The following is a 26,857-nucleotide window of genomic DNA, read 5'->3' as shown; positions in this document are numbered from 1 at the left end:
CCTGAAAAATTAAACAAATATCCAGTAGTGAATTTTCTGTTATCAAGGTCACCTGCCATAACAGCATCTGTATAGCCCTTCAAGATTGGATTTGATCCTCCAAAACATAAACATTTATCTGAGTTTTCTCTCAGATACTTGAGTATCCACTTTATAGCTTTCCAATGTTGTTTTTCTGGATTGTCAAGAAACCTATTGACAACACCAACTGCGTGAGCAGTATCAGGTCTAGTGCATATCATTGCATACATTAAACTTTCGACGACGGAGGAATATGAAACTTTGGCCATGCTCACTTTTTCCTCTCGAGCTGTAGGACACATCTTCTTGATCAACTTTATATGACCAGCAAGAACTGTGCTAACAGACTTAGCATTCTTCATATTGAAGCGCTCCAATACACGTTTAATGTACTTTTTTGTCACAAGTAAATCTTTCTTTCATCTCTAACACAAGTAATTCTCATGCTCAAAATTTGTTTAGCATGAATCAAGTCTTTCATAGCAAAAGACTTACACAACTCTTTCTTCAACTCACCAATTTTGAAAATATTCTTGCCCACAATTAACATATCATCCATATATAGTAAGAGGATGATAAACTCATTGTCAAAATTTTTTTGTACAAATACACAGTGATTTGAGGAAGTCTTCTTGTAGCCTTGCTACTCCATAACAAATTCAAACATTTTGTACCACTATCTAGGAGCTTGCTTTACCCCGTAGAGACTCTTTTTGAGTTTGCATACAAAATTTTCTTTACCATTTACTTTGAAGCCCTCAGGTTGTTCCATATAAATCTCCTCTTCTAGGTGTAACATCCCCTAAAAACGTTGTATACGATGTTTCAATTTTCGCCTAAACATGATACAACCTCTGTATGTTGGGCATAACTTTTCATAGGAATATCCAAATTGTGTGATTCAAATTTCTGAGTAACCACAAGATCATTACCTACAACTTTTATGAAGACCATATTTTAAGATTCGGAGGTTAAGTAGGTCAAAATAATTAATTTTTGTAAGGTAGAATGCTGTGACGGAAATGAGTATTTATAGAAGAAAAATCATATCTCACTGTAGGTTTATCCAATTTAGTTGATTCTTGAACAATAGGAAACTAGACTTCCATATATACAATTCTTATGAAGACATCAAATCCTAATAAGGAATTTATCTTATTCAAACGCAGCTCCCAAAAAGAGTATTCTGTCAAAAATAACTCATTTCACCTACCATAGAAAGATCTAGATACATTTGACATCACTCATGACATAAATTGTCCTCCATTTAACATCATCCATGACATCAATATATTCCACTAAATTTTCAGATTTTTTTTTTATAATTATTTTATTTATTGTTAGGTCCATCTTTCCCACCTATAAATACCCACCTTATTTCCTCATTTTATTCATCAAGCTTTCTCAAGCAAATCTTCTCTCTATACACTTCTTTACACATTCTCAAATATAGTTTTAGTTCTTAGTAGTGAAGAAATACTATTCCGGTGATTCATATACTCCGGGTAGTACACAAAACGTTCCGGCAAGGAGAGAAGCTAGGACTCAAAAGTGTTCATTAAGTCTTTCGGTACCAACTAAAGCTTCGGTTTCCAGGTATGTAAGGCTTCAATGAGAGTATTTCTTCCACTCTCATGCCTAAATTATTTTAAGTATATGATAAATTATATTTATTTTCTTTAAGTTTTACTCTAAGTTATGTGGGTATTTATCCATGGGTTCTTCCACCCATGTAGTCCAAAAAAACTCTTTCAATTAAGTCTCTTGATTTCAAGTAATATTTTCTTATGGTAATTCTTATTTTTACTTAATAATATGAATCATGGTTAAACTAATGATTATTGGTCTATTTTGACACAACATAATTTAATATGTATGAATTGATGTTTTGCAAGTAATTCCTCTATTTATCTATTTAAAGGTTCTTGAAATTCATGGTGGGTTGTTTAAAGCATGATTTTTAATTAATGAATTTTAAAGTATTTATATATATTTATTTACATACATATTTGCAAGTTGAAGTGATTTGATCCCACCTAGTTTTATTATGTTTTCAATAAAATTTGACTTGAAAGCTTTGACTCCAAATAAATATTTATGAAAACAATATCTATGATCAAAAGGGAGTCTTATGAAATGAAAGAATGGTGAAATAATATGAATGGTGGATTCTTTATGCAATAAGGACAATTCTTGCATATTTGAATTACCAAATGTTTTAATGAGCTATTCTACCGAATATGATGTTTTGAATTCTCAAGCTATATGTTATGACTATTTTGAAGTATTAAACTATTCTGTGGGATTGACTTAGCACCGAATGAGACATTGAGGTGGAATTCGGTAAGGGAATCCTAGTAGCAACCTGTTGTCTCATTAACTATGTGCCTACATAGGAGCCCTTGTAGGCTTAGGCTAATGGATCCATAAATAGCCCTTAAAGTTAAAGTTAAAAAAATGAATGAAGTTGACGGAGTTCTACCCGGCAAGTAGTCTCCCCGGCCAACGTAGGGGGTTATGTTGGATTCCATGTAATAGCTCGCATGGTCTTAAATATCAGTTATGGTTAATTTCCCATAAAATGAATGTTTTAAAGGATATATATGATTTATTATGCATACATTAAATTATGTTCCATATTACATAAATGTTTTAATATTTTCCTCAATGTTCATGCATCCTTACATACTTAGTACATTCAAAGTACTAACGCATACTCTTTTGCCTACATGATATCACCATGTAGGGATCAGTGCTCCTCCTCGTTCTCCTCCACGTGGCTAGTTGATATTCCATTGAAGACTACTTTTGGTGAGTTCCCATATTCTGGGAACAATACTCCTTTATCTTTCTAACTTATGATATGTTATGATATTTTACTATGGCATTTCTTCTATTATAATTAAGGGTGAGCTAGGGACTTGTCTTAGCCCCATTAAATCTAATAGTTAGAGGTATTCTTGGACATATGTAAGTTGAAGATTTACTATTATGATTTCCGCTTATTTATTTATCATCATTACCTATAAAAGGCTAAAAGAATGCTAAGAGGCTTGATTGAGGTACTTTCGGGTTCCTCATTCGCCATGTCACGTCTAGGCCCTAGGCTTGGGTCATGACACTAGGTTATCATGAAGAAAAGCAGTCTTCACATCCATCTGTTCAATCTCTAAATTTAGACTAGAAGCCAAACCAAGAACTGTACAAATGGAGGACATTTTCACGATATGAGAAAATATTTCGTCAAAGTTAATACCGTTTCTTTGACTAAATCCCTTAAAAAACCAATTTAGCTTTGTACATGGACTTCAAGTTGTCTTCTTCAATTTTAACTTTGAACACTCACTTGTTCTTCAAAGCTCTCATGCCCTCAGACAATTTTACAAACTCATAAGTGTGATTTTCATGCAAAGATTTTATCTCATCTTGCATGACTTCAATCCATTGATACTTATGCTCATCTTTCATGGCCTCCTCATAATTCAGTGAGTAACACATACTTGTTAGGTGAATAACGAGATGAAGGAATATGTTGTCTTGTGGACCTCCTAAGAGGAATATTTGATTCGTCCACAACTTCATGAACAGGAGCATCATTAATAACATCATTGTTATCATAAATATCAATATGGTGATCTGAGACTTGATTTTGAGTATCACCATAATCATCAAGACCACCAACGTCATACGAACTTGTATGAGAAACTTGATCAAGATGGACTGCTCCTTCTGAACTTAAAGATTTTAGCTTTTCTGCTTTCTTAATATCTTCATTGGTTTGATTTTTCATGAAGAAGATATCATAACTTCTCACAAGCTTCTTCTCAATTAGATCATATAGCTTATAACCAAATTCATCAAGGCCATATCCAACAAAGATGCATTGTCTGATCTTGGCATCTAACTTTAACCTCTTATCTTTCGGCACATGTACAAAGACTTTATAATCAAATACTTTAAATGGTCATAGGAAACATTGTTTCCATACCAAACTCTATTTGAAACATAACTTTGCAAAGCATCCGCAGGAAATAAGTTTATAACATGTGCAACGGTCAATATGGCCTCACCCCAAAAGGAGTTCGACAACTTTGCTTCAGAAAGAAAACATCTAACATTTTCCATCAAGGTTTTGTTCATCCTTTTAGCCAACCCATTAAGCTGAGGAGTCTTTTAGTGTCTAATATTTTGATACTTGCAGTATTCGTCAAATGGTCCACAATATTCACCATCATTATCAGTACGAATACACTTTAGTTTCTTTTCAGTTTTTCTTTCAACTGAAGCTTGAAATTGCTTAAAGACACCTAACACCTGGTCTTTAGTCTTCAAGATATATATCCAAAGCTTTCTTGAGCGACTATCAATAAAAGTGACAAAGTAGAGTGCACCACTTAGAGTCCTTGTCTTCATTGGACCACATAAATCAGAGTGCACCAACTCAAGCAGCTCTGTCTTTTTTGAAGGAGGATTAAACTTAAAAGAAACTCTATTTTATTTTCCAGCCAAGCAGTGCTCACACATTTCTAATTTAGCACTTTGAAAATCTGTCAACAATTTCTTCTTGGCTAGAACATTAAGTCCCTTTTCACTGATGTGGCTAAGTCTTTTGTTCCATAATGTTGAAGAGTTATCGCTCTCAACTGCATTCACCATATTGGAACAAGTAGAAGCCGTAGTTTCGTATAGACCACGACATTTGTTACCACGAGACACAACCAAGGAACCCTTAGTGAGTTTTCACTTTCCACCCTATTGGTACTAACATATACTTCATCATCTAGAACACCAACAGAAATTAGGTGCAGACGAATATCAGGTGCATGTTTTACATTGTTCAAAATTAGTTTAGTTTCAACACTAGTTTCCAAATAAATTTTATCAACACAATCACCCTAGATACAATCTCATTACCCATACTCAAAGTTCCAAAGTCATCGGGAGTGAAGGAAGAGAAAAAAAATCCTTCCTTGATGTCACATGAGATGCGGTACCAGTGTTCACAACCCAGCTTGACTCATCACAAGTAATATTTATCAGATTCGCATCAAGGACTGTAACAAGATCTTCGATAGAGATGGTGGCTAGGAAATTTTCATTACCATCTTCTTTATTATCCTTTCTGTCTTTGTTCTCCTTCTTCAATTTCCGGCAGAACTTCTTTATATGCCCTTTCATGCAGCAATGATAACACTCGATATCCTTTTATTATATATAGTCTATGAAAACCTCACAGCTCTCTAAATATTTTTCTTTCTGTGAATTAGTGTGTTTAATCAATGAGCTGAAGCTCTTATTTATAGGGGTGAAGGAACTCTTTTTCCGTGTATGAAAGTTGACCAGTGCCAACTTTCACCAAACTTGCCTACTTTTTTTGAACAATAGAAAGATGACACTTTGCTGTATTTTGTTGGGAAAAAAAGTGAGCTGCAAACTTTTGACAATTCTTGCAGCAACTATTGTTGACAAAATATTTATGGGATGGACCCCATACTTGTTACCATTTTCCCTCAAAAAAGTCTCTTAATTTTGTGGCCACTCGAGAATCTTTACATCTTCTGTCTCAAATATAAATATAGATCTCTTTTTCGTTGATAGAGATATGATTTTACTGAGGGAAGTGAGTTGATATTTTGTAACACTCCGAAATTTCTATGGTAAGATCTGAACCTTTTTTTGTAGGCTTATAGGTCCGAACCAAATGATTCCTAATTATGCATAGGTGATAAGGTCAATTCTTTAGTGTGAAAAGATGTTTGGATATGAATTACGGTCATAAGAATCCTCCAACACAAAGTTGAGTTGATAGCTCCTTTATTGATTGAGTTGTGGTATAAGTTTTTACTTGGGGCAAATTCAAACATATCTCTTAGAATATGAAGAGTTATGAGTCCCATTACCTATCAAATTAACGTTATTTGAGTCTTCTTTCCAACGTCATCAATCATTTATAAATTCAAATTCAGAGTAAAAAGTTATAATCAATTTATCAGAGACTCTCAAGACTGCCAGAAGTGACGGCAAGAACGACGATCTATCACTTGAGCAGCGGTTCATCACTTTAGGTCGTCACTCATTCCTATGAGCATGGAATTCTGCGGATTTTATTTTAAATGGGGGGTGATTTCGTCCTAACCACTTTGGGGCTTATCTAAATGATCTTAAAACAACTTAGGAGGGTTAGACAATCAATTTTCATCATTAAAACCCCTCTCATTCTCTTCCAAAACTTCAACACTCAAAAATTTTCAAGTAACACCAAGTTAGGGTTCATCTTTCAAGATTCTTCATCAAGGTAAGTCCTTCTCCAATGATATCAAATTTTCCAAATCAAACTTTATCATCGAATCATGGATCATTAATAAAAATCTTAACCCTTGCCCATATGATTTTCAAGAAGTGAATTTAAGAATCTCAAGAAAAAATTTCTTGATCGTTCTTCGTCATTTGTGGAGCATTTAAGGTATGTAAGGCTATCATAGTGAGGAGCTTAGTTCTTCCTCACACTCTACATCTAAAATTTCAGTTAGTAAAATCAAAGATATGATTTTTACCCCAAAATTCATACATTCAAATTTCCTCTAATTCAAACTTCTTATTGTTGAATTACACTATTGAAGATATTGTATTTCATATTCATTGATGATTCTTAATTAATGGTTCATGCTTATTCTACCACTAGCTTCTAGACACGTGCGTTGCACGTGTGTCCATGCAAGTAATACATAAATCATATTAAAAATACATTGTAATGAATAATATAATCAAGTGAAAAAATACAAGTTGAAATAGATTAATAGTCAGCATATTCAAATGACTTCTTTATTGAACAATAGATGATTAAATCTCATTTGAACCTGCAAAATTGTACAACTAAATTTAGCTAGGTAGGTAAAATGTATAATGAATTATATTTTGAGCAACATATAATATATTCATATGTTACATGATACTCTTTCATAAATGATTTTCTTGATGTGTGTTCAATTTTGTTGTTTTGATTAAGGATTTCAATTGTAAGAATAGTTTTATTTATCCACTGCTTTTATCTACTTATAATTCTATAAACATTAATCAGCATAAATCACCAAAATATTATATATGAATACATATTCTTTTCATTTACCTACCTTTGTTTACCAACTTCAACAAATTTAAAGCATAAAAAATTAAAGTTTTTAACAACTTCAAGCTAAGCAAAGACTCAAAGCTAATGGTAAAGGCATAACATATAAGAGGACCAAAAGTATCTTTAACACTTCTACATATGTCAATACATCCGTTTAATTTTAACTCATAAACACGAATATAAAAACGTTGATGATGTATAAAACTTAAAATTCATAAAATATTGTGTAAACATGAATATATATTTTTATGAACACGTTCATAGAAAATAAAAAAGCTGAAAAATGAACTTACTCGTTAAATTTGTATCTTTCCTCTACTGTTTCTCCTAATGGAGAAAGTTGTACATATTCTTGATTTATGAATCCATTTATATAAGTGGATCATTGAGCATAATTTAATGGATTGGATAAGATAATTCATTATTGATTAAGTTAGGTAACTGAAGAAAATCAAAAGTTATTTAATTTTGGAGGCGAAAAGCCTTTAACTATGATAAATATCCTTTCCAAATAACAGGTTTGTATAGCCATTATTTACCATTTAATATGTGTCCAAGAAATATAGACCTCTTCTAATATTTATTATATACAAATCATTGAGAAAACTTGAATATTAGTGCATATCCTACATCTAAGAGGTCCACAATGGGACCACGATTATCAGTTTTCACAATCCCTTTCAATCTTAAATGGGGTTGCAGAAAGTGAAAAGCTTTTCACATTACATAGTATGCTGACATTAAGTAATATAAATTTAATAATAATATGATATGATAAGATTTAATTAATTAAATATTTATAATATTATGATTTAGTGTAAGGGTAAAATGGTAATTCAACTTTACACTTTGGAGCTTCCCACTTTTAGTAATATATATGATATGGACCCTTCTTTGCCAAAGTTAATTGAAAACTTGATCATAGTATTTCATATGTACTGTTTTCATAAATAAAGTGTATATTATAAGTTTTAAAGAAGTATTTCAAGTGTATATTATTCTTAAAGTGGAACAAAAAAACGAAAAAGAATTATCAAAATGTTCATCAAATATTGAACTATACGTTTTCCCTTCAATGAAACACTATTTTAATAAGTAACATTTTTGTACAAAAAAAAACTAATGTACATTCAAATGAAGATTAAAAAAACAAATTAGAAAAAATAAAGTGGTTCAATGATGGTCAGCTCTAGCAAGTTTGTTTTCTTGAAAATAATGTATCTAATTTAAGGTAATTAATTTCGTTGGAGTAATAAATTATATTACAAGCAGTGATTCTATTTATTAATCCACTATTTCATGTAATAACTAAAGGACTGATTCATGAACCAACAAAATAATGATCAACTCTAGCGAATTCGTTAGCTACTAGCTTGTCGTCACCAATAGTATTTGCACAAACATGTAGATAAGGAGTGAATTATACGTAAATATAATTCATTAAATGCCCCTAAAACAAGTATTAGAAAATACAAACACACGACAACAAGTGTCCTTATTGTCTTGTAAGGTGTGGATACTCCTCTTCCTGATTCAAGTCTATGAGGTGAGACTTCGATTGGAATTCAACTAGTGTTTTCCGCTCAATGTGCTTGGTTCTCTCATGAAAAAGGGGGTTCCTGACTATCTGTAGAGCTGATTGACTATCACAATAGACAGTTACAGGAGAAGGGAAAGGGATGGTGAACTAAGTGAAGAGTGCTTAACCATTCTAATTCTCCCATCACTTTCCGGTATATAAACAGTCAAAAAGGAGTGACATACATGTTTTTTGTTGATGATTTGCTTATGTTTTGCAGGGGTGATATTGTTTCCTTTACTCTGTTGCAAAACACTTTTCAGAAATTCTCTGTTGCCTCTGGATTGCAAGCAAACCTAGATAAAAGCTCTATCTATATCACATGTGTGCACTATGATCTGTGGACTGATATCATACATCTACTTAGCTACACAGAAGGGACACTTCCATTGAAGTATCTGAGTCTGCCACTGTTTACAAGGAAGCTATTCTGTAAGCCAGTGTCTTCCTCAGGTAGAGAAATAGCCTCCAGATTAAGCTGTTGGTCAGGCAGATTACTGCCTTAGGTTGGTTGTGTGCAACTCATCAAGGCAGTCCTCTTTGATATGCCAACGTATTGGGCACAAATATTTGTCCTCCCCAAGAAGATCATGAAGTTGATTGAGGCTGTGTGCAGGTACTTCTTGTGGCCTGATATCAAGGAAAGCATTAGTTGCATGGGACAAAATTTGTCAACCCAAAGCTATAGGGGGTCTAAACATTATCAACTTGGGGATTATGGAATAAAGCACTTGTGGGCTATAGCTTTGGAAAAGGACTCACTGTGGATAAACTGGGTTAATGCTACTACATTAAGAGGAGGCCCCTGGAAACTATGTCTACACCCAAGACATCAGCTTGGATAGCCAGGAAGATTATTCTTTGCCTGCTCCCAGACTCATAATCTATGGGGCAGACTCCTTAAATGACTAGGCAACTTCAGGCCTGTTGGTACTTGGGCTAAGAGTTGAATTGGATATGCGAACTGGCAAAAAGGGAGAATGGTGCACCCTCGATTACATGTTGCGTCTTTACCATGGTAATCTACTGATATGGCATGAAAGGAACTCCTTGAGATTCCAGAGAGGTCGATTTAATGCAGAAAGAATTTGTAGAAAGATTGTGATGCATGTTCACATCAAGGACAGATTCAACAGTAACTGGCAATCTACACTGCTCAACCTTGATAGGTTTCCTTGGTCTAGCATTCTATTTTATGCTTTTGAAATTGTATAGAGATGGATAGGAGTTGTAGTTATGTTATAGTTTGATGCTATGTTTTTTCCTTTTGAGGGGCAGTGGGTCAGCCCTGCTTGATTATGTAACTTTCAAATTTTGATTAATAGAAATCTAAAAACAAAACACAAAAAAAGAGATCTATAAATCATTACAACATTGACCAACCTAAATTACAATAAACTTGCAAACCACTTATCCAGAATGAGACCGTTGACATATAATACATTACAGTCTACAGATCTTCCCTTCATGAATCAAAGGCTGCATGTCTCAACTTTTGAACCTTGAATTTCTTCGTTCCATACTAGGTCAAGAGGGTTACAATTGTATGCCCTTTTAAGTACAGAACAGTAAGTTCGCCCTGGAAAATGAAAAGCTGAAGGTTCATAAGTTTGGAATGAAATCTCTGAGGGCCCTCTTTTTTCCCTTGAAACCAAGAGCTATTCATTTATCTTGCGTGGACAAAAATGTCGTACTAGCCAATATGCCTGTCCAGGAGATGTCGATTTCACCTTTGAAGAAATGACTCGGCAGAAAGCATATGATCAGGGTGCAGCTTGTGCTGCCTTCACCTCATCAAGGCATGCCAAGATATCTTGATACTCTTTGGTGTTGGAAAAAGCCTCAGCCTGAACTTACAGAAATGAGTTGCTTTGCTTAGAGATGGTTATGACAAGGTATACTGCAAGACATCAATTTTGGAGACCAAAAGAACTACCTGCTTGATTGTGTTTTTTAAGTGCATCTCAGCTGCAGACAACTCCCTACTGCTACCATTGCGTCGAGCTATTTCCTGGTAAACCTTGCAGAGTTCCAATGAGGCATGTGCAAACTTTGCAAACCGGTCTTTATCCTTCCATAGGTCAGATCCCTGTGAAGTCATTGAGAAAGTAATGTCAAAGAATGATAAATTGTCTAAAGCCTGTACAAGGACTCCTTTAGCCTGGAAAATGCCATTAGCAGAAGAAATTTACTCTGCTCTTTCGAAACAAAAAAAAAGGTCCGGGGAGGTGACAATGTTGGAAAAATGGCAAGACAAGCAAATATACTCTGCAAAATGCAGGAAGTCCGCCATAAAAACTGACAGGAAATGAAGTCCAGGCTCCGTTAGAGCATATAAGTTTGCACCTCATAGCAGAGTATAAACCATATGTATGAATGCTAAAACTTCTGGAAGATATGCACCATCAGAGAACCATAAACAAAAACTAAAGAATTTTTGAGTCATAGATAGCCTTAAATCCTAATAAATTAGTCATCCTTTTTGCTCCGATAGAATCAATAAATATGTATGGTCACCCTACCAGTATAAATGCATCATTCAACAACCATTAAACAAACACCTTATCAATTATCGCCCCGTCATATATCCTCCCCTCAATTGTCTTACTCAGCTTTACCTTATCATCTTACCCAACCAAAAATCTGTCTTCCTGGAACCTAGCTGTTCTAACTTATATAAACTAGGAATATCAACATGACAAACCTAATCATTATTCTGCAGAAGTGCAGAGAACTCGCATAAGATCCAACTGCATCCTCAGTGATGGCTTCCAGCCCGTAGAGCAATTTCGTACTGCTAGCTGAAAAGTAGTTTAGCACTTCAGCTTTCCTCTATAATGCATTTGACTGCCAAACTATATTACTCTCTTCCTCACAAAAATTCTGACGACATGTTTAGAGAGTAAGTAGCCAATGATTTGACGACAGTCCTTCACACTGGGAATGCTATCCAAATGAAAAAGGTCTTTCTATTAAGCAGTTATGTCACACTAGAAAAAATGAGGGATGCAATCTCTATACTTTTGTGAGGAAAATAAGACAAACATGTGAGCTAACAATACAGCATTTTTTATCAAATACTAGCAGCAATAGAGAAACAGACGGAAAAAATGAGGAACTTCTATGGTGACTTCATAGTAGGAATCTTCATTAGTTCGAAAAACGTCAATACAAAATACAAGTTAAGGACTAGTAATTTGGTCTCACACGCAACACACGTCTGTTATTGTTTTTCAATTTCATAAACCAAATTCAGCAATTAAAGACTATCATGAAAGACCCATTAAATCTTACATCCCTGTTCTCTCTCTCTACCCCCTCCCCTCCACCCCCCACCCCTTTCCTTTATTCACTTTTCTTTTCTAACTTCACAGAGAATAAATAATCACATTCACAAGGGAGAAGCACAATCTTGCTTGGACCATCTTGTAAATAACCTTTTCTTTGAGTGTCATCTCTCCTACAGATAGCTGCTTTCTTACAAGCTTGAACAAGTTGAAGTAGCATATAAAAACATCTGCATAAGCACAGAAATGAAAAGTTAATTTCCAGTCTTACCTGATATGATCGGATTTGTTTAAGAAGGGCCTCTGAACACATTGCAAGATCTCCTTTGAGTTTATGCCACCTCGCATAGAGCCCCCATATCTCAGCATTCCCACCAGTTTGAACAATCTACATCAAAATATAAGGCTCTTCACTGTGATGCTACATTATATATTTGTGCCATTTTTTGGACTAAAAACCTACTTTGTTTTTGTTTTGTTTGTAGACAAATGATATCCTATCAGACCTATGGCTGGATCATTTCAGGTCTGCGGGACAGCTGACCCAGTCCTTCTCCATGAGCATCGGGGAATCTATATTCGAGCTTCCAAGCCGGGCTGCGAGGAATCAAGATATCCAGTTTTCTAAGGATTCCCTATTGCTAGCATAGCAGGGACTAGAGAAAGTCTAGTTGCATGGAATTTGCCTGCTGGGTAGACAGGTCCAATTAATTACACAACTTTCAGTGGTTTCTCCAGTAGATGATCCCATTAATCAGATCAATTTACATAAGCCCAAAATATACCGATATGGAATGGTTATTCTTAGTGACACTACTCTTCCCCTGGAGGTCATACAACTACGTACTTCCTCAGGACAGACAACCCGTCAATAGAAGCAAAACATTCTAGGGAATGAGTGTAGTAACAACTCAAACTCTTGTTTTGAGCATTGATACTCTATTTTGTGTTTTGGTACTTTGGATAGCTTGCATAATATTTATGGACTTAGACGGATGGAGGGCTCCGGGAAGTTCTTTAACGCGATCTTGTTTTTGAATGCTTAAGAGGATCAGTCTTGTTGTTCCCAACGTTGAATAGATTATTACTTCGACTACAATCAATTTTCTAACCACAACTTGTCTTGTCATACTAGAAGTTAAGAACCCGAACCCTCTAGAGCGTTTATGCTTTAAATCGTGATTTGAGACATTGTATAGGTCAATAACACCATATGGAACTTGTCGACAGGGTTAGTATTGGGACCCAAGGGGCTTGGGGTGATTTGGCATCATTGCAGCTCATTTTGATTTTGCAGATTTTGTTGGTGCAGGGTTGAACTACACGAGCGGGAGAGAGGGGGCCAGAAGCGACCGCGAAGGGTGGGTGGGTCAGACCCCGGTCAATGCCTGTACACAACCGAATAAGACCAGGTCGCGATAGCGAAGGAACCAGCTTGTGCTCCGCGAACACAAATACAGAGCCCGCGATCATGATGAAGGCCTTGTAACCTATATATATCAGATTCAAATTTCAGATGTGATTAAGTTGTGATTTAGGAGGAGATTAGCTCTTGGAATAGGTATGGATTCCTAACACCAATTTTGTTATTATACTTCAATTTCATGGATATGAACAATAGGATCATGCACAACAAGATGGATTAATTGGCAATTTAGCCCTAATCCAAAAGGGAAAAATCATTGAACTGGATCAGTAATTGATGTCAAATTAGTTTATGGGCAACGCGTCCATGAATTCGATTTCGAAAGACATATTACATAAATGTGTCCTTAAACTTGGCATCTATGTCCTCAAACTTTGGGTGTGCACAAGTAGACACTTAAACTTGTATCAAGTTAAACAAGTAGACACGCACGTCCTACATGGCATAACACAAATCAGTTCAAGTGTATCTCACGCAAATTATCACGTAGAACATCTGTGTCTACTTGTTCAACTTTACAACAACAACAACCCAGTGAAATCCCACAACATGGGGTCTGGGGAGGGTAGAATGTACGCAGACCTTACTCCTACCAAGGTAGGACGGCTGTTTCCTGGAGACCCTCGGCTCAGTAAAAGCATAAATACATAAAAAAAAATGTTAGATAAGAATAGGAAATTAAAAGTTTTATGAGAAAAACAACAAACAAATAACGAATAGATAACAAATAAATAAATACAAATAACAAATAACAATTAAATAAATAATGAAAGCGTCACAGGTAAAATAGAGTAATCAAAACATAGAAAGTAATAAATAATAACAGAAATAATAGAAATCAGAAGTCAAAGCGCAAGAGATCGTAATGCACTACTACGCCTATGAATAGAGAAGAATAACGAGACTATGAACTAGCCTTCTACCCTAATGTGGGTCCTCCACACCCTCCTATCTAATGTCATGTCCTCCGTAAGCTGTAACTGCGCCATGTCCTGTCTAATCACCTCTCCCCAATACTTCTTCGGCCTACCCCTACCTCTTTTGTAACCATCCATGGCCAGCCTCTCACACCTCCGCACTGGGGCATCTGTGTCTCTCCTCTTCACATGTCCATACCATCTCAGTCGCATTTCCCGCATCTTGTCTTCCACCGAGGCCACTCCTACATTGTCCCGAATAGCCTCATTTCTAATCCTGTCGCTCCTGGTGTGCCCACACATCCATCTCAGCATTCTCATCTCAGCAACTTTCATCTTTTGAATGTGAGAAGTCTTAACTGGCCAACGCTCCGCCCCATACAGCATAGCCGGTCTAACCACCACTTTGTAGAACTTGCCCTTAAGTTTTGGTGGCACATTCTTGTCACATAGCACTCCGAAGGGGCAAATCCAATTAATTATAAGTTTTACAGGTTTTTTTAAATAAAAAAAAACTAGTGCCGCTTTTTCAAAAAAAGCGAGCTTTTTTCTCGCTTCTAGATGAAGCGTGCTTCTCGCTTCTCCCATGAAACGCACGCTTTTTTGAAATCGCTTCGCTTCATAGTGTTAAAGCGCTAGTGCCTCGCCTCGCCTCGCTTCGCGCTTAAAGCGAGTGCTTCGGCGCTTTTTCACAACACTACATGAGACTCACCAGACATGGACCTAGACGTACCATATCTAGTGAGCAGTTTCCAGCTTCCAATTTTGATCATGCTTTACCTACTTGTGTATTCATGATTTTAGATTCATTACTTTACATGTATATTATCCCTATACGTGTATTGCTTTATTATGTCTTTATGCATTTCCAACGATTGGGTCTTTAGACTCACAAGTCTTGTTGTCTAAGTGTGCGCAATGGGTACAAATAGTGATCAGATAGTTGACCCATGACTCCAGCTTCCACCAGTCATTTCAATTGAGGTGAGCCACCATTTGACCATGGAGCAGCGTTTTGAAAAGCGCATAAAAGCTCTAAGGTCTGTTGGGGCTTTAAGTGCAAATAAAGTGTGGGCATTAAAGGAAAAAAGGGGCAAGTGGAGATAAAAATACAAATATACATGTTTAGTCCAAGACCAATAATTATAAACATGAACACAAATATATGGACAAAATTTGAAAGAAAAAAATATGATAAAGTGAAATATCAATTGTTTAGTGTGGTCTCCTAAGGTAATGCTCACTGGCAATAAAAAGTATGTTTTAGAACCTTGATGACGACACTGAAGCGTTCAACATGTTTTGAGCCTAAGTGTGCTTTAACAGCGCCTTTGATAAGACTGCATGGAGGTTGCTTCTCCTATAGTGGACTTAATATTTCTATTTATCGAGTTGCATCTAGTGTTTTTTAGTCCGGTATTATTAGCTCCATGGCTTTGTATTTGGGGGTTTTATGGGCAAACTTAAAGGGTGTTTGTATTGGCTATTTTTGACACTGGTAGCATTTGTAATTAAGTCAGTACTTCCATATTTACAAATCAGAAGAAGTATAATCTTCCCCAAAACTGAATCAAAATCTAGATGGACCCTAAAACATCTATGATTGAGTAGACATTTGTACACCAAAAACATAACAACAAAATGCATTTTAGCTTCGACTTCCTGTAGGTTGTTTTTCCTATTTTCAAAACATCTATCATTTCTCTCTCCCCCTATAGTCCACCATATACAAGCAGGGATCATCCTCCATCTTTCTCTTTTTGTAGCCCAACCCTAGCCTCCTCCCAACTGTAAAGAGTCTCATCAATCTTACTAGGCATACTCCAGAAGATGCCTCTGAGATTAAGGAAAATCTGCCACAATTGGTCAGTGAAATTGCAGTATAGAAAGAGGTGTCTCTGTATCCTTACCACAAAGGAAGCATCTGTTGCATAGAGTGATACCTCTCTTGGCCACATTGTCCAATATCAAAACTACTTCATTGGATAGGAGCCAGATAAAGCATGCCACTTTGTGAGGCACTTTGATTCTCCATATTTGCTTCCAAGGCCATTTGAAGCCTTGATTATCACTAAGACTTGTCTATTTATATCCTTCCTTCACCTTGTATTTACCTTTGTTGTGCCCATTCCACCATAAATAATCCTCACCTGTTTGTGTTCCTTGGAAACTCTCCGGTAACTTGAAAAGTTCAATCATTTTGGGAATTTCCCAGTACTTTAAGTTTCTTCTAAGGACCAGATTTCATCCTTGTTGTGACCACATTTCATCAACAGTTTGTTGTTGATGTTGAGCCAAAGCAAAGATATCATGAAAGAGATCTTTAAGACTCTCAGTACCCATCCATTTATCAACCCAAAAACTTGTTTTTCTGCCATTTTGAACCTTGACAGTTAATTGATTACTGAGAAAATGCCAAAATACTCTAATAGATTTCCAGAGGCTAATACCATAGGGGGTATTAACCTCTTTAGTTACCCATTTGTTCAATTCCTCATACTTGCTCTTGATTACCCTGTACCAGAGGGCTTGGTCCTCCCGATGATACCTCCATAGCCACTTAACCTTGAGAGCTTTGTTTTGGTTTTTGAGGATCTTAGTACCTAGTCCACCTTGTTCCTTGCTTCTGATAATGTTCTTTCATTTGACCAGGTGAAAAACTTTCTTTTTCTTATTGCCTTGCCACAAAAAGTTTCTTCTAATTTTATCCAACCTCTGAACTACTGATTGGGGTATATGGAAGATAGACAACATTTATGTGGGGAGAGCATCTAGAACTGAGTTAATCAGAGTTAGTCTACCTCCCAAGGATAGATATTGTGATCTCTATCTGGCTAATTTCTTCACATTTCTCCAAAATTGGGTTCCAAGTGTCTATGGACCCAGACTTAGACCCAAAAGGCATGCCCAAATATACTGATGGCAAAATGCCAACCACTTCTCCCAGAATCTGTGAGAGATGATCCATATCTGGAACCAAATTAATTGGATACAAATGGCTTTTGTTCCAATTTATATGGAGCCCAAAAAAGGCTTCAAAGTACACCAGTATAAGTCTTAATATCAACAGTTGCTCCTCCTTAGCCCCACAAAAATTTAGTGTATTATCATCATACTTCATATGTGTGATCTCTACACTGTTTCCAGCAATCTTGCTCACTTCAAAACCCTGAATTCTTCCTGATGTCTTAGCTATATTCATCATGTTGTCGAGTCCCTCCATAGCAATGATGAACATGAAATGGAATAGGGGATCCCCTTGCCTGATCCCTCTATGTGCATTGAAGAAACCTTCAGGTGATCCATTAATGAGTATTGAAAACTTCACAGTTGAGATACAATATTTGATCCAACTAATCCATCTCCCACCAAAACCCATTTATCTCAGCATACTTAAAATGAATTCCCAATTCACATGGTCATATGCTTTCTTAATATCAAGTTTGCATAATATGCCAGGTTTATTTTGGGACACTCTGGAATCAATTGCTTCATTAGCTATGAGCACTGCATCCATTATCTGTCTGCCTTTGATAAAGGCCATCTGTTGCTTGTCTACCAACTTATCCACAACTCTCTTCAACCTTTCTGTCCGTACCTTGGAAATCAGCTTGTAGAAGCTTCCAATTAAACTAATGGGTCTGAAGTCTTTGAGTTCCTTTGCTCATGTCTTCTTGGGAATCAGTACTATGTAAGTTGCATTACAGCTTTTTTCAAACATCCCAGTTAAGTGGAAATTGAGGAATGCCCCCATAATGTCTTGTTTCATGATGTCCTAGCATTTTAGATAAAACCCTATTGTGTAACCATCAGGGTTAGGGGCTTTGTCTATAGCACACATCTTTAGACACTCAAAAACTTCTTGCTCCTTAAAATCAACCTGCAATACTTCATTCTCATCCTCTACAATGGTAGGATGATTGCTAATATTCTTAGAAGGCCTCCATTCTTTAGGCTCTGTATGTAACTTCTTGTAGAAGGATATGATTTCTTCCTTAATTCTATTAGGCTCAGATATGGTCTCTCCCTACACTTCCAACTGATCAATGTGGTCATATCTCTTGTGGGCATTAGCAGTTTGATGGAAGAACTTTGTATTCCTATCCCTTCCTTGAGCCATAAAGCTCTTGATCTCTGTCTCCAGGCCACTTCCTCATTCTCTAAACACCCTTCTAAGGAACCACCTCAATGGAACTTGAGTCACCTCATTTTCTCCGGCGACAACTCAAATTGAGTTTTCCTTTCTACCCATATCGGAATGATGAAGTTAACTCCATCTCTGGTGATGGTGACTTCTATCGACATGCTCTGATCATCCCCTCGTGTTTCGATCCTGGCCCATTTGAGGTGGTTCCTTAGCTCTGTTTCCTCATCCATTGCTAGCCACCCTCCACAGAGAACTCCGATTTCATGGAAAATCTCTTCTGTCCAGAGATGCATTGGAATACCCATAGCCCTAATCCATGTAAATTTGGGTTTGTAAGTGATACACAGCCTGCAGTAGGGTTCCACCACTCTAGTTTATGTTTGCTTCTCTTCCACAGCCATTCTCCCGAGAGAACCTGTTCTGCCATGTATTTGTTCGGGAACTCGAAGAGGAAACAACTGTCCAGCATCTCATAGATATTGATCCCAAAAGCCTTTTTCCACACCGATGAGGACCAACGTCTAACCTCTGATAGGGTGGGATTTTCATCTTTTGCCTTGTCAAAAGATCCAAAGATACATCTTCCCAGTACTCCTTGATCGTTGATTTTGGCTTCGCAGTTGATTTCAGTCTCTTTACCTTTAGTTGTGATTACCTTAGAGCTATTGCTTTGTCATTTGCTAGTCGTAACTGCTTTCGCATAAGGCATCTTAGAGTCATGTGTCCTGCTTTGTGTCTTCTTTCTCCTTAATGAAGCTTTGAATCTTAAATGCCACACTTTTCCACCCACTCAAGTACAATAATAATTGTTTTGTCCTCTCCCTTCATGAGAGAATACTCATGTACTCCTGTGAGAGTTATGCTTCCTCGTACCAAAAAATCCTGCCACCTGATCTTTTAATCGCCACTTTCTCACCAAGGTTTTTTGGTCTGATGATGCTTCTCTGAGAATGAAACAAAACTATTCTAACACCTTTTCACTGAGTGTAACCCGCCTCATCATATTTCTGCTTCTTTCACCCAATCATACCATGTAACATTGTTCGAAGTCCATCTAGTAATGTCATATGATTTAAAACCTTTGAAATATATTCTATTAACCCCCATAATTTCTAAAGACGGAGGAAGGATTTCCACAATTTCCGACAAGTCCATCGGAAAAGGCAGCAATTTCCGGCAAGTCCATCGGAAAAGGCAGGTTCTTCCTAGAAAGTAGGAGTCATTGGTGAATGTGCCTGGGAGTAGTGTTTGTATTGGCTTTTCTTAAGTGGCTTATAAGTTAAAAGCTAAAAGCCATAATTTGGTAATACGCCAATACCCAACTTTTGGCTTTTGGCTTAACGTGCTTAAAAGCACTTTTTGTGTTACCCAAACACTTTCAAAACTAAAAAAGAGCTTAAAAGCCAAAAGTCACTTAAAATAAGCCAATCGAAACACCCACTTACTTTCTTCAGCTTCCCCACTTATATCTATTTATTTATGACACCATTCGAGACTCTGTATCTCTTCTTTACGTAATTGTTGCATATCCTAGCTTAGAAGGTTTGTCTTATGGGTAGTAGCTCGTTAGGTGCCCTATCGCAGTCTATGTGCCACATTTGGGTCGTGACAATGAGTTAACCAAACAAGGGCACAAGCAGCAAAGACATCATACTTGTTCTGAGAATTTTGTTCATAATCTAAAAGTTGATTGACAAGAATGAAATACATGCAACAGATCACAAACCTGTCTCCTTTTCTTCTGAGGAAGTAATGATTCACAATCCTGTGTGTTTTGCTTAAGTTCTTTGTATTGCTAATACACAATAGACAATGCTCAGGAAATATCATCAAGCTCTCTACTCTATGCCTACCAATTTATTTACTACACGAGCCCATTAGGAGCCTTAATAGCTGTTGTGCAAATAATTGTTTAAAGGAATCGGGATTCAGGAGCAGAAGAAATAAATGGCAGTTCGAACTTAGGAGTTGAAAGGCCGTTTTTACTCTGACTAGAAAATCTCAGAAACAAAACAAAAGACAAGGAAAGTTGTCAATCGACACTTGTGGCTTACCTGCCGTAAGATTTTCCCCACTGACTGAATCAAGTGCTCAGTTTCCCGTTCGATTGCCAGGTCTTTGTCTGAGCTGGTCAATGGATCAACATTAATCATGTTGGAGACAGCCTCAGCAGAATCACTGCTATCCCTCAAAGCATCGCATTCAGAATGGCTAGTTGAAGTCCGTAATTCCAACTCTTGCAACATCCTCTCCAGTAATTCAACATCAATTCGCTTCTTTTTCGTCATATCCAACACCTTCTGTACTGCTTCCAGTGCCTTCAATGAAGAAACTAAATCAACTTCAGCTTTTTCATCAGCAAATAAAACTTCACTGATGGCAGCACAAATATTGTGCTGAATATTTACATTAAAATACAAGAGAAGTTCCTAGTTAAGAGTATTTGAGATATTAGGAATTGTTTTAGCATTATCTTCTAGAGAAAGAAACAGGAAATTTTTTGAGAAAAGAGAATAAATTTGAGAAAGAAAGCATATGATGCTCGACCTTTCTACGGGTACAGCTGAATGTAAGAAAAGGACTCAATTGCACAGATGGAGAAAGGACTTGAAATCCTTTTTTAACAAGGACTTGAAATCAATATATGCCTGCAACAAAACACAAGCAGCATAGTTTCAGAAGCTTGCTTCCCTCAAAGGAAATGTTTTTGGTTTAGCATGATCCTGTTAGTCCCAATCAAGATATAGTTCTCCATCATTATATGGTTAAGCACTTATACTAGTTTTTCAGTTTATTTAATTTGTAATTTATTTTATTTTATTTTTTGATGACCATGGTGTCCGAGCCAGCTTTCCCGCACCTCGACTAATTTCATGGGATACTGTCACCTCTCACCAGCAGCAGGTACCAGGTACCTCTGTCCACCAAGGCTAGGATGGTTGGGAAGAATCACCTACTGTTTTTGTCTCTGCTGAGTTTTGAACCTGAGACCTTGGGGTTCTCAACCACTTCATTAACAACTAGGCCACACCTTTGGATGCTCTTTAATGTGTAATTTATGTAGTCAGAAAGCAAGTATTCTACATTCACATTTTTTTTAAATGGCAACATTTATTCATCAGCATAACTTGTATCAATATCTACAGTCTAAAGCCCCAATAAACTTTACAAGGATTCCAAAATTTGCAGAATAGATTTTGCATCCTCTACAAAGAACTCTTTACACCAAAATGAAAATTAAAAATACAACTCATTTTCACTGCTTGAATGGAGCCAACTCTATTCTATATTCATTCACATATTATAATGGCAAAAAGACCCTATCTTTTGGTGCCACCAAAAGCGATAGGTTCTTCAGAGGGTCATGAAATGGCATTTCCAAGTAACATTAACGGAATGAGTACAAAAGCTCAAGTATTCGTCCATTTACAAAGGAGAAAATCGATCACCTATAAGAACTGTTTCAACTCTCAGCAAATCACAATCTCTCTTGTGCTGTTGTTCCAAAAGAAAATCTCATATCTGCCTTAGGAGTATCCGTCTCCCAACCATTCTTGGATAATTGAATATACAACGCCTCATCATATGATCATATCATGATTTATTTTGATTATATTAGTATGTGCACAAAGATACTGGGATCAGAAGGTGGAGACACTATCTTAGTCAATTGCTCAATTCAAAATATGGGGGTGACTGTTAGATTCTCGTACTTCGTGTAAGACAAATCCTAAGCTACACTCATAGAAATAGGTTCACGGAAGTAAATGATGTCATGACAAATATGAAAGAGAGGCACACGGTACACTTTCCAAATGGTTCCCCTGTAGAGTTTCAGAGGTATCTTGTGATCTTGAAGAGGTTGGAATATTATAACTTACCTCAAGCAATTTAGTATCATATTAACAAATAGAAAGATACCAAAGGAGTAGAGAAAGTGTACCAGGGTGCACATGTACAACAACAAATGAGATTTCAAACTTGTATTAAGAAGTATCATGGTCTTGAACTTATGAGTCATGTAATGAATGTTAAGAAAAATTATAAAGCATAGATTTAGGACATAATAAAAGTGACAGGGAAATAGTTTGGTAGATCTACAATATGGGTTATATATTTTCCTAGACTGAAATTTTACAAGGATAAAAGAAGGATCCCCAGATGATACTCAATGAACTAAAGAAAGCCTATGAACAGTCAGCTCATGCTCGAGTCTTTCTTTTCTCTTTTCTACTAGTCGCTCTACGATCCTTAAGGGGAGAAAATAACTCCCACCCCATCATGGTGAACCTCCCTTGTTTAGAATATTGGGAATTGATACTGAGGAATTTTCCATAACAGCTAGTTGAATGAGAATCTGTCCTGAAACTATACTTGTTTAGACAAGTTTTAAATGGGTTAACCAATAGTATATATAATAGGACTCTATGGTGTATGCTATTGCTAGCCTTAGTAAACCAAAATCTTAAGCTGTTACAAAAAGCTGACTGTAACTCTTGCCCCACCAATTCTATAATGGGACTCTATGGTGTATGCTATTGCTAGCCTTAGTAAACCAAAATCTTAAGCTGTTACAAAAAGCTGACTGTAACTCTTGCCCCACCAATTCTATAATGGGACTCTATGGTGTATGCTATTGCTAGCCTTAGTAAACCAAAATCTTAAGCTGTTACAAAAAGCTGACTGTAAATCTTGCCCCACCAATTCTGTTCTTCTGAAGTGATAGAGTTACTCCGCTTTGTGTACACCTCAGGTACTTTCTTTTACCATTTCAACATATTGGAATTTGGAAGTATGTGGCAAATCAAAGTGGATGCACTATATATTGAAAATTATGAAGAAGCCACACCAGTTTATTTACCTGATCTGATACTTAAACCTTCAGATCTCTTATTAGTCTTTTGGTGAAAAATAAAATATTTCTTGCAATCCTGCTTTAAAGACATCTCTTTTGAGCTGAGGGCCTATCGAAAACAGCCTCTCTGCCCCACAAAGATAGAGGTAAGGTCTGCGTACATCCCACCCTCCCCAGATCCCACTTATAGGATTTCACTGGGTATTATGTTGTTGTTCATTTCCCCCATAGTTCAGATTTTTCTATGGAGTTCTTTTTGACATGGTGATTCGAACATCTTAGAAGATTAGATAATGAATTTTAACTTTGCTTTCAATATCTTTCCTCATATTAATTGAAATGGAGGGAGCAGTTACATATAGAAAAGTCTATCCCATCAAAGATCAACACAAACATGATGGTTGCAACGGGCTTAAGAGTACTATCTTTATGTGTCGTTTGGTCCCAAATAGTTTTTGGGGAAACTTGAAAAAAAAACTTGGGAACTAGTGTTTGGCCATATAATTTGCCATTACTTGACAAATATATTTGGCAAACATACCAAATTCCCAAGTTTTAGAAAAAACTAGGGCCAAGTTCTAATATTTGGGGAGTTTTTAAAATTTTAAAATTAACCCATACTTTTATATTTTATAAAAATGTCCATCATTTACTAATTCCAACTAATATTTATCTACCAACTTACTCCATTACCGTGGCTAACCAACACCATTAAATAACATCTCTATCTATTAATTAAAAAATAGTTTGTTACTACTTCCTCTGGAAAAGAATAATTTGAGTGACAAGATTGGAAAAAAAGAACAATTTGTTTTTAATGCGATTAATGTATTGCTCTCGCCTATATAGTTATTTTGTTGTTTTTAATTGTTATCAATTATGTAATAAGTTTTCTTTTAACGGAACATGTTCATTATAAAATGATAATACAAACTTATGGGTACTTTTAATAATTTTTAAAACTTACGGATACAAAATAATATTTTTTGAAATAGTCAAATATTTTTGGAAAAATTTGTGGTCAAACGCATAGTGAAATTTCACCAAAACTTCATCCAAAAATAACTTGCCAAGAATATTTGGGAATTTGGGGGCAAACGCTAGCTAAGTCTTCAAAAAGATTTTGCATAAAATGTTGACTATACCTGACTGAAATTTCCAACATCTGCAGCAACGCGGCTAAAATTTTCCCACATCTGCCAGCTGTCTCGCCTGTGAAAGGGTTCCGAAATCAAACAAAAAAATTCAAAGTGGGACGCCATGATTTTACTAAGTGTATTTTCTTCCATTGCTCCAGTACAAGGGGAAAGGAAGTGAAAAGTATACTTTCATGATTTTATCCAACTGTGTTTGGGTGGAAAAATTGGGTTTTGTTGTGGTAAAAGAAGTGTGTGGGTGACGGGGGTAGAAAAAAGCTGGGCTAGAGAGGTCGGGAATGATGGATTTCATATTATCCCACTTTTACAGCCCCTCCTGAGCAACTCCATTCAAGAAAGTGTAAGACATATACATATGGACACCAGAAGAAAAATTAAAATATGGAAGTAGGGGCAAGTATAGCAGGAAGTTAGTACTTCAGCTTCAAGGCTTCCTTAAACGCAATAAAGGCTTCCTTGTTTTTCTTCTTAACCATATGCCTGCATAGTCAAGAACCAAACACATGAAAAGATAAAAATAGAAATAGAAATAAAAAGTTATTATGACAATTTTCAAGGACAAAGAAGTAATGCAAGCAGAGTATCAATTTAATCCGCAAAGAGATGTCAGTATTTTGTGTAACCCCCTTGGCCATGTAGTCCAACTTTATCAAGTCAATGGTTGTTTTTTCTTATCATAGCTTGTAAGGATGTCCATTACACTTGATTTCTTCCTCCATTAACATGCTTAGTAGACTTGAACTAAAACAAACATCTTACTTACCTCCACCTATTTAAATTATAATATTGCTATTGCAGTAGTTATCAGTTTATAAGTTCAAAAGAAAATCAGAAAAGTACACGAGTTTTATTTGAAAGGAAAATGTGTTTTAACTGCTGACTCCCTGCCATAAGAAAGTAGAGACCTCCAATACTCTGAAATATACTCACCCATCTTATCACTCCATAAATTTTGAACTCCCAATGCAAAGCCTGATTGGAGTTTCTACTCATTTGAGCACAGTTGAGCTTACATGCAATGATCTCAACTTGTTTTAATAAGGTATAGTGATCTCACTTATCAAGAGTTACTTATTTGACCACTATAAATGAGTTGCTTTAACATTTCAGCCACAATCCCAGTTGCTTGAAATTCACTCTTCACATGTAGCAAATGTGAAGTTGCTAGCTATCATAAAAGTTGGAGCATGACAAGAAACATTTCGAAAACTGGATGAAATCTGAAACTCTAGTGGTAGCTGTAAATTCTTCAAGAATCTAAGAACCCTTTGGATTGGCTTAAAAAAAGTGACTTTTAAGCCAAAAAGAAAAAGTGGGGGGGGGGGGGGGGACCAACTTTAAACTTTTGACTTCTTTTTGTAAATTTCAACTTATTTTAAGGATTTTTTTTGATTTGCCAAACACTTCCAAAAGTTAAAAAATAACATAAAAGCTGGTTTGACCAACTTTTAAGCCAATCCAAATAGGCTCTAATTCTTGGGGAAAAAAGGAAAAAAGAAAGTAGAAGAAGAAAAAGAACCAGCTGAAATTTACTAATTTCTTGTCTGTATTGGACATTATTGAGAAACATGATCTATGTTTTACGGAAACATGTACAAACAACTAGCTACTATACCAAGTGCCTTCCTTACTCTCCTTTTTACAAGGGTCGTTTAACTTATTTGCTGAACTGGATGACAGAACAATCTACAAATGACTTTGGTCCAACAGATAATTGGATTCATTATTTGATTGCCTATAAACAGAGACAACCTAAGACCAACAAATGTCATCTGACCTATAAATTTCCTAAATGCAAGGGTGAAAGAACATACAGGCAAGCAATATTATTCCAAGCCTCTCCATTTTCAGGATCAAGCTGAACAGCACGCGTGAAGCCATCCAGTGCCTTCTCAACATCTCTAGCCTGTAATGTTCCAGACGAAGCCAGAAATCATGAAGTGAATACACATCGGAAGGGAGAGAAATGAACATATCATCATGTGCATTCCCTTACAGCCTATAGCCATGAGTGATCACAATCAACATACAAATAAAAATACTGACCTTTAAAGCAGCAGCACCAAGTGCAAACCATCCATCTGGATACATAGAATTCATTGCCATTGCAGAGTCCCTGAAAATAAAGGAAAAATAGATAAAATCAGTGGATAAGTGGGAGCAAATTAGTTGATATTTAACAATTATCAAGAGAATGGAAGCATGCAATAAGCCAACCATAGATCTTTTGACTTCTCGAACTCCCCCCTGTTGTATGCACTACGGGCAAGGGCACGCTATAAAAAAGAATTTGGATCCCAAAAAAAAAAAATTAAAAGATAAGGAAAGAAAGAAAATAG

The 26,857-nt window shown here is 36.2% G+C and overlaps 1 protein-coding gene across 1 annotated transcript in view; it reads right to left on the bottom strand.

Annotated features, from left to right (window-relative positions):
- Window positions 1-10,025: 10,025 nt before the first annotated feature.
- Window positions 10,026-26,857, bottom strand: part of LOC129891315 (uncharacterized) — a 28,470-nt gene continuing 11,638 nt past the window's right edge. Inside the window, exons 12-20 of the mRNA XM_055966626.1 lie at window positions 26,736-26,794; window positions 26,565-26,634; window positions 26,333-26,424; window positions 24,936-24,998; window positions 24,507-24,573; window positions 20,561-20,824; window positions 12,288-12,404; window positions 10,666-10,818; window positions 10,026-10,576 (exon numbers count right to left, since the gene is read on the bottom strand). Coding sequence (XP_055822601.1) covers window positions 10,493-10,576; window positions 10,666-10,818; window positions 12,288-12,404; window positions 20,561-20,824; window positions 24,507-24,573; window positions 24,936-24,998; window positions 26,333-26,424; window positions 26,565-26,634; window positions 26,736-26,794 — 969 coding nt within the window. The 3' untranslated portion in view covers window positions 10,026-10,492. The remainder of the gene's footprint in view (window positions 10,577-10,665; window positions 10,819-12,287; window positions 12,405-20,560; window positions 20,825-24,506; window positions 24,574-24,935; window positions 24,999-26,332; window positions 26,425-26,564; window positions 26,635-26,735; window positions 26,795-26,857) is intronic.

The sequence above is a fragment of the Solanum dulcamara genome, chromosome 6 (genome assembly GCF_947179165.1).
Source record: "Solanum dulcamara chromosome 6, daSolDulc1.2, whole genome shotgun sequence".
Lineage (NCBI taxonomy): Eukaryota > Viridiplantae > Streptophyta > Magnoliopsida > Solanales > Solanaceae > Solanum > Solanum dulcamara.
Note: the sequence above shows the minus strand (reverse complement) of the source record. Positions and strands in the feature narration are given on the sequence as shown.